Source organism: Elephantulus edwardii, unplaced genomic scaffold, assembly GCF_000299155.1.
Source record: "Elephantulus edwardii isolate Elephantulus edwardi_28Jun2011 unplaced genomic scaffold, EleEdw1.0 scaffold00532, whole genome shotgun sequence".
Classification (NCBI taxonomy): domain Eukaryota; kingdom Metazoa; phylum Chordata; class Mammalia; order Macroscelidea; family Macroscelididae; genus Elephantulus; species Elephantulus edwardii.
The window spans coordinates 194,124-203,102 of record NW_006400282.1 but is presented as its reverse complement, the minus strand read 5'-3'; the positions used below and the strand labels follow the sequence as shown (position 1 = coordinate 203,102).

Here is an 8,979-nt window from a genome sequence, read left to right as displayed (position 1 = left end):
ATTAGCTTTTTACACCTTTGTATTGTGAATTGGGATTTCTGATTTCTTCACCCTAAGGTATAAAGCGATAGTATTTAGCAATGTAAGATTATATTGCTGATGTCATAATTCACTGAAACTTTTAAACATCTATAACTGAGAAACTCTGGGGATAAAATAAGCAGTTTAAAGGTGTATTTTGTAAATATTAAAAACATTCTACTTTTTATTGTGCCTCCTCTGGTTCTCCACCATCCATCTGTCCAGTTGCTGCATTGTCATGGCTTGTGTGTTGCTGTATTGCTGGGAGCTATGCGACTAGCAGTTCAGATATTAGCAAGGTCACTCATGGTGGCCAGTCTTTAGTGGAGCTTCCAGATGAAGGCAGACTAGAAAGGAAGGTTTGTTGTCTACTTCTAAAAATCAGCCAATTAAAATCTTATGGATCATAATAAAACATTTTCTAAAATAGTGCAAGAATATGCACATCCTAGATCGGAATGGTAAGTGTGCTAAGGGTGGTAAATCATTTCATGCTTTTGAACATGGGTTGTCATGGGTTTCAGCTGACAAGACAACATTTAACAGCAGCAACATCTGGTTCTCAAAATTAATCTTCAAAAAAAATTAATCTTCACCTGCAAACCTCAGCATTTTATCACATTGTGCCAAAGTCCTAATCCCATCATAGACTTGCCCTAGTTCCTAGTAATAACCACTTTGTATTTAAAAATATTTTCAAATGCTTGATTTTTCTCCCTGTAAGAACTGAGAATTGGAATTTCTTTTTTAATGGTGTAGGGGAAACCAAAGATGAAATGATAACTAAATAAACCTGGATACAGAACATAGTAATTTCAACCATTTAAAAACATAATTGAAGAATGTCTTGGAGTAAATATAGCAAAAATAATGTTTTAAATAGATTTTTATACTTATGAGCTTATTTCCTTAAAGAAATTGAAATAAGAATAATTGTGTATTTCACAGATGACTTTGAATTAGATATGTGTTGACAGTGTGAATGATTAGGGAACTGGGACTAATTGACTTATATACTATCTCTCAAGGAAGAGAACTAGTGATAAAGAATAGATTTGAATTGAGCTTCTGCAGGACTGAGAGGATAACCAGCAACTTTGTAGAATGTAAAAAAAAGATAAAATTACAAATCTCTTAGGTTCTTTATACTTCATGTCCATTTAACCTAGATTTTATATACTTTCTGTGATCTCAGATTTGCCAGTGAAAAATTTAAAAAAATAAAGACAGGCATTTTAAAAGTCCTATCAATAATTTATCTACAATCATTAAAGGAATTAACTTGCAAGAGTTCAATTTTTTCCTTTTAACAAATATGAGTTGAGCTTTGAGAGTATATATTTACAATTATAAATATTCAAGTTGAAAACCATATCTTTTCCATTTCTTGGTGAACTGGCATGGATTTCATTATAATAATGAACGTGTAATTTGTTTTACTCTTAGGTATTTAGACAGTAATTCTTTTATTCATGAAGCAAATATTTGCCGAGTATATAAATACATTCTTGAAGGATAAGATGTATTTAAACAGCTGTAGCAAAAGTGATACACGATTTTGGAAGAATACAAAAAAGGGTGAGATTGTAAGCAGCTAGAGAGATCTGACAAAGTTCTATAGGTTGGTATTTTCCCCTGGGTGTGAAGGGCCTAAAAGTGGGCTTTCCCCACCATTTTAGAGGTGAAAAGCAGAGCAAAGTCACGGGAAAATGAAAAGGACAGTTGGTGCCAGACCAAGAGCCATTGATGCTGAGCTGTGAGGTTGGAGTTGCCTTTCTAGGCTGTAGAAAACCACTGAAGGTTTTTACAAAGGATTTTTACATCATCTGGTAGCAACACATAAGTGAAAATATGTCAGACTAGAATGCAGCAGATGGTATTTCTGTGACAAAGGTGTGTGCCTCTCATGGCTTTCAAGACTTGGTCCTGAAGATGGGTACAAATTCTAGCATTTGGACCTTGGTAATTTGTGCCAGTTTTCATTAGGTGTGAGTATATGATGCCAGTTTGGATTCAGCTTCTGCTGTATTGATTGATTCACCCTAAATTCTAACCACTTCCCAGAATCATGCTCTGCCTCACAAAGCAAAGTTTGGTTTCTTTCCAAACATTCTCTCAGATATGAGTGTCAGCCCTAGGTGTTCCCTTCACCTTCCTTAGCTTTAACTATCTTCTTGTTTAGAATTGAGAACTGTGGAGCTTTTTAGTTCTTCTTCCCTTTTGTAAATGCTAATATAGGGGCACACCAGTGGCACAGCTTTCAGAATCACAGCAACCACAAGTTATCTTAGCACAGCAAATTGGCAGACAAGTGCTGTATCACTTAGAATGATGTTCTCTCCAGGACTGTGTGCCCAGCTGACTTTTAAATACAAAGGCCTGCCCAGAAGGTCCTAATTGCTTAAACAAGAGGATTCCAGCTCACAACTGATTGCTAACAAAATCACAATGGCCAATCATCTTATTAACAAAATTAAAAAATGCCCAGTTTACACCTGCTTTCAAGTAAATCAAAACAACTTACCCTCCAGAATCTAACTGCTCCAAGAAGACGACTCTCAGGCAGGGCCCAACCAACTTTTAAATACAAAGACACCCCCCCCCCAGGTCCTGATTGCATAAACAAGAGGCTTCCAGCCTACTGCTGATTGTTAACTAAATCACAAAGACTAATCAGCTTACGCTTGATTGTTAGCAAATTAAAAATGTGCCCAAACAGTTTGCACCCAAATTTTAATTAAAACAAAACAGCTGAGGAAGACTTGAAGCACTATTGCCAAAGATAAAGGAATGTAGCCCTTGGTATGGATTGCATCTCAGTGTAAAGAGAACAAAAGATTCTTACCATTGAACCTACAGGGAACATCGTGATGAATGGAGAGGAGATTTAAACTGTCAACAACTTCATTTTGCTTGGATCCACAATTATATTCTTGGTACCTAAAGTCAGGAAATAAAGAGATACATTGCACTGGGGAAATCTGCTGCGAGGAACCTCTACTAATTATTGAGTAGTGATGTCAGTTGGAGGACTACCGTAGTCTTTCCAATCACTTACTAAGCATCTGAGAGGTGGACAATGAATAAGGATGATAGAAGAAGAATTGGCACCTTTGAGCTGTGGAGTTGGAGAAGAGCACTGAACGTTGACATCTCAATAACAGACAAGAGAACAAACAGATATATCTTAGAGGGTACTGCTGGAGTGCTTATCGAAGGCAAGAATGATGAGACTTCACCTCACATACTTTGGGCCTGTTGCTTGGAAGGTCTATTCCTTGGAGAAGGATGTGGTGCTGGGAAGAGTGGAGGGTTGTTGAAGAAAAGGAAGACCCTCAATCAGGTGGATTAACATGATGACTACCTCAGGCTCTTGTGTGTCGAGAAGTGAGAGTATGGCACAGGATAGGACAGGGTGCAGATCTTTTGTTTAAGGGCTTGCTATGAGTCATACTTGACTTGATGGCACCTAACAATAAGAACGAGATAGGGAACTCTGGTTGCCTCATGATAAGGAGCTATGCTGCCAACCCAAAGCCCTGTGATTTGAACCCACCAGCTGCTCCACAGGAGAAAGAGAGGCAGTCTCCTCCCATACAGTTTACAGCCTCTGAAAACCTGCAACAGGGTCAATTATGACTCTGTTCCAACTTTGTGGTATGTAACAACAGTGCTTAGAGAGAGCAGATTAAGGAACTTGTACAATTTTACAGTGTTTTTGAAAGTGTAGAAGGAAGCTAGGATTGAGAAGCTGGCAGGTAGTAGAGATGAGAATTGAATCCACATCTGTCTCACTTGAGACTTCAGCTAACAGTAACTAATAGTGATATATTGTCGCAACACCTGGATTTGTTCTCATTCTCAAGGTCATTATTTCAGGTGATCCCGTATTTTGTTTTAAAACTGGTAGCCATTGTAGATTTCAACTCAAAGTGACCCTGTTGGACACAGCAAGAACTATCCTATATTGGATTTCCAAAACTTTGATCACGAAGTGGGCAGACTGCCTTCTCTTTCTTTCACAGAGCATCTGGTATGTTCAAACTGTCAAACTTCTATTAATGGATGAGCACTTAACCACTGTGTCACCAGGGCTCTTTAAGATCTTTTGAGGGTTGTTGTTGGTAGGTGCCATCAAGTCGATTCTGATCCATAGTGACACTATGAACAAGAGATCTGAACCCTGTCCTATCCTGTGCCATCCTCATCACCTCTGACACACACCCATTACTGCAGTCACTGTATTAATCCATCTACATTGTCAAGGGTCTTTCTCTCTCTGGCCAGATAGCTTTCAGTTATTTTCCCAAAGAGCTAAAAATATTGTTGAGGGTTTTATTTATGTTTTGACCTAGTTTCTAAGTTAATTACTCAGGAAAACTATGATTTTTTCTTTTGTAACTGCTACCCAAATCGATTATATCTGTAGCAAGAATCTCTGGCGAGCTCAGTATCAGCTGTGAAAGCTAGGTCGGGTGCTGATTGTGGAACAGACCACCAACTACTCATATGCAAGGTCAAACTGAAGCTGAGGAAAATTAAATCTAGTCCACGGGAACCAAAATTTGATCTTGAGTCTATCCCACCTGAATTTCAAACCCATCTTAGGAACAGGTTTGAGGCCTTGAACACCAATGAGTGAAGACCAGATGAGCTGTGGGGAGGATATCACGAATATCATCCAGGAAGAATGCAAAAGGTCATTACAAAGACAGAGGAGGAAGAAAAGACCAAGAAGGATGTCAAAAGAGACTCTGAATATTGCACTAGAGCACCTAGAAGCCAAATCAAAGGGAAGAAATCAAGAACTTAAGGAGATAACCAGAAGATTTCAAAGGGGGTAGCACAGAAAGACAGTATTTTAATGAAATGTGCAAAGAGCTGGAGTCAGAAAATCAAAGGGATCAAACTCGCTCAGCATTTTTTAAGTGGAAGGAACTGAAGAACAAATCCAAGCATCGAGTTGCAATAATTAATGATGCTTTGGGCAGAATATTAACTCCAGAAAGCATTAAAGGAAGATGGACAGAGTTTACAGAGTCATTGTAACAAAAGAAATTTTCAGACAGAGAAGAATTTCATGAAACAATTATGACCAAGAGCCTGTGATGTTGAAGGAAGAAGGTCAATCTGCTCTGAAAAAATTGCTGAAAAACAAGACCCCAGGAATTGATGGCATACCAATTAACATATTTCAATAAAGAGACATTGCCCTGGATGTGTTCACTAAATTGTGTCAAGAAATCTGGAGGACAACTGCCTGACCAACTGACTGGAAGAGATGTATGTTCCAATTCTAAAGAAAGGTTACCTGACAGAGTGAGTAAATTATTGAACATTATCATTAATATCACATGCAAGCAAGATTCTGTTGAAAATGACCCAAAAAATGACTGGACAATGAATGAATGGAAATCCAAATCCTCTGTAAATGTTCATTAAAATTATTAAAAAACACACACACAAAAACGACTGGAACAACACATCAACAGAGAACTGTCAGATGTTCAGGCTGGGTTTAGGTCATGGTACTAGGGATGTTATAGCTAGTATTAGATGGATCTTGGCTGAAAGCAAAGAGTACCAGGCGAATGTTTATCTGTGTTTCATTAACTATGCAAAGGCATTGACTGTATGGATCACAGCAAACTGTGGTTTAGAAGAATAGGAATCCTAGAACACTTGATTGTGCTTATGCAAAATCTATACTTAGACCAAGAGGCAGTCATCAGAACAGAGCAAGGAAACACTGCATGATTCAGAATTGGGAAAGGTGTATGCCAGGGATGTGTACACTCTCCATACCTTTTCAGTCTATATGCAGAACAGATTATCTGGAAGGCTGGACTAGATGAAGAGAAATGTGACATCAGAATTGGAGGAAGATTAATCAACAATCTGTGTTAACGCAGATGACACAACCCTGCTTGCTAAAACTGAGAAGGATCTGAAGGGCATGCTGCAGAAGATCAAGGACTGCAGCCTTCAATATGGATTAAAGTTCAACATCAAGAAAATAAAGATTTTCACCGCTGGGCTGATTGGAAGCATCATGATAGATGATGAAGAGATTGAGATTGTTAACAGCTTCAGATTCTTGGCTCTACAATAAACACTCTTAGTATCAGCAGCCAGGAAATAAAAAGACGAATTGCATTGGGAAAGTCTGCTGTCAGAGACCTCTCCAAAGTACTGAAGAGCGATGATGTCAGTCTAGAGACTAAAGTGTGCCTGATCTAGGCCATAATCTTTGCAATTACTTGCTATGCATTAGAAAGCTGGACAATGACTAGGGTTGATAGAGAATTGATGCCTTTGAACTGTGGTATTGGAGAGGAGTATTGAATACCATGGACTGCTAGGAGAACAAACAGGTTCATTCTAGAGAGGGTGAAACCAGGCTGATCTTTGAAGGCAAGGATTCTGAAGCTTTGTCTGACATACTTTGGACTTGTTACAAGGAGGAACCAGTCCTTGAGAGAGGCATCATGCTTGGAGGGTGGAGAGACAGTGCAAGAGAGGAAGACCCTGGATGAGATGGATTGATTTAGTGACTCGGGTAATGGGAGTAGGTGTTTCAGAGACAATAAGATTGGTACAGGATAGAGCATGGTATAGTCACTATGAGTCACAAGCAACTCGATGGCACATAACAACAACAACCAACAATGCCCTGGGAAATGTACTGATTGTAGCGTATGCAGATATTCAAATGTCAGAAGCATATTCCTCATCTTTGGGAGGGAGTGGTGGCATCCTAGCACCTCAGTAGATGCAAGAGTTTCCTGGAGGAGCTTCAGTGATGATGGATCAGGAAATCTGGTTCAAAGGTTTGTAGGGCTCATTGTGAAACTCTGTCAAACTCCTTCTTTCATTTCAATACAAGTGCTTGCAAGAGTGCAAAAATTAGCATCAGAAGTAAGCATGCTATTATTTTGATGGATGAAGTATGAGAGTGCTTGACTTTAAAGGGCACTTTCAGTTAACCATTTATATATTCCAATGAAATGAAACTCATTTTCATGATGTGATTTTTCAAAACATACCCTATTCTTAAGCAAGAAAATTATAAACAAGAGTATAACCTTTACTGCTTATATGCTGTATAAATGCTAATAAAATAACAACCAATTAGATGGTTAATAAAACCTGAGCACATTAAAGTATTAAATTACAAATACTGATTAATAGTAATAGTATAAATTAAAAAACCAAGTAAAAGCATACACAATCCAAATTATAGGAGTTTTTATGTGCATTTCTACAAAATCTATTATTGGTTGACTTCATAGCACCTTACAAGTTATAATTATTAAAGCCCATAAATATGAACCATAAATAACATTTTATTGAGTAGCTAAGAATTGCCTTTTAACTCATACACATCACAAGGCCTAAATGCTTGAGGTGTAGCATTCCCATATACAACCTTTTTACAAGACAGGAGTTTTTTGCTATGAAGCTACAAGCCTAGGAGCTGGTAGCTATGGATTTAGGATTCACATATTGATTGTTTTAATCCATATGATTACAATCCTTCAGCTATCTTTGAAATCCTACATGCATAGTAGGTCTGTACAGATCTTGCCAACATGTTGTATTTTAATATTTCTCTGTTGGCTAAAACATCAAATTTGAAAACCAGAAAATCTGCTCAGTTGACATGAAAATATTTTAAAATGTTTTGGATTGTTACAGATTTATTTGTATTCATGCTGATATATTATTCTGAGGACGACCAGTTTGTAAGCAGTAGAAGAGAACTTTGTCAAAAGTACTTTGACTGCCATGAAGACTTCATGTCTTTGCCTTTTCCTCCTTCTTCTTTCTTTTCTTTGCTATTCCCTCACTTCAAAGTAAGCACTGATGGTTTCTAGTGACACTCAAAGATTATTTCTAGTTCCTGCCTCTCTTGCTCCAATCCCTGTGTTCTCCCCACTTGGCCAACACACCACTATTACCAGTTCCTTTCAAATTGATGCCAGCTCCCTACAGCCCCCTATGTGTCAGTAGAACTGTGCTCCATCCGTTCTTCCATAGCTGACTTTTGGAAACAAGACTGCGAGCACTTCCTTCCAAGGCACCACTGATGCCTTCAAACCATGGCCCTTTTGATTAGCAATTCAGCACTTTCGACTATTTGCATCTACCAGGGACTCCACACATACTCAGTTTACTTTCTTCAGGGGCTGCGAAACACACTCTTGCAACTGATAGCCATTATGGCTTCTAATCCTAATTTTTAAATTCTGATTTTCTGTCTCCTCTCCAGGCAAAACTGAAGCTGTTATCAAAAACTTCAGTCCCTACTACAGTCGGCAGTATTCTGTGGCTTTTTGCAATCATGTGCGAAGTGAAGTAGAACAGCACAGAGATTTACGATCACAGTTTTTGAAGATCAAGGTAACCCAAGGGCATTTGGTATACATATTTCTCCTACAGAGGAAAGCTTTATAACTCATAATATTTCTGGGATGAATAATAATTTGAATAATGTCTTTTTAATAATCTGCTCTAAAATAATCTCATGCTAAAAAAGAAATTCCACTGGCCTGGAATTTAGAACATATGATTTGTTATTAATATGTAAGCCATTTAAAAAGAAAACTATTGTAATTTCAATTTTATAATGTAGCTCCTTTCCACTGTTCGGAAATTTGACTTGCTGTAGTGCAAGAGGGAGAAAGTTCCCCTTTGGGGAACTTTTCTTGATCCTTGATCAAATATGATGTTCTTTCCCAATCCCCTACATTCATTCTTTTTCCTTTGCTCCATTATAATCCTGATTCACTACCTCATCTGATAGTTATTGAGCACTTTTCCAGACCTCATTGTAGGGACGCAGAGCCCCAGTGGTGCAGTGGTTAAGTGCTGTGCTGCTAACTTAAAGATCTATGGCTGAAACCCTTCATTAGAGAAAGATGCGCAATCTGTTCTCTGCAAGTTGTTGTTATTAGA

General features: G+C 38.1%; 1 protein-coding gene across 1 annotated transcript in view; it reads left to right on the top strand.

The window, feature by feature from the left end:
* The first annotated feature begins 460 nt into the window (after window positions 1-460).
* FAM129A (family with sequence similarity 129, member A) overlaps window positions 461-8,979 on the top strand; it is a 156,956-nt gene continuing 148,437 nt past the window's right edge. The window contains exons 1-2 of the mRNA XM_006903193.1: window positions 461-482; window positions 8,294-8,424. Coding sequence (XP_006903255.1) covers window positions 461-482; window positions 8,294-8,424 — 153 coding nt within the window. The remainder of the gene's footprint in view (window positions 483-8,293; window positions 8,425-8,979) is intronic.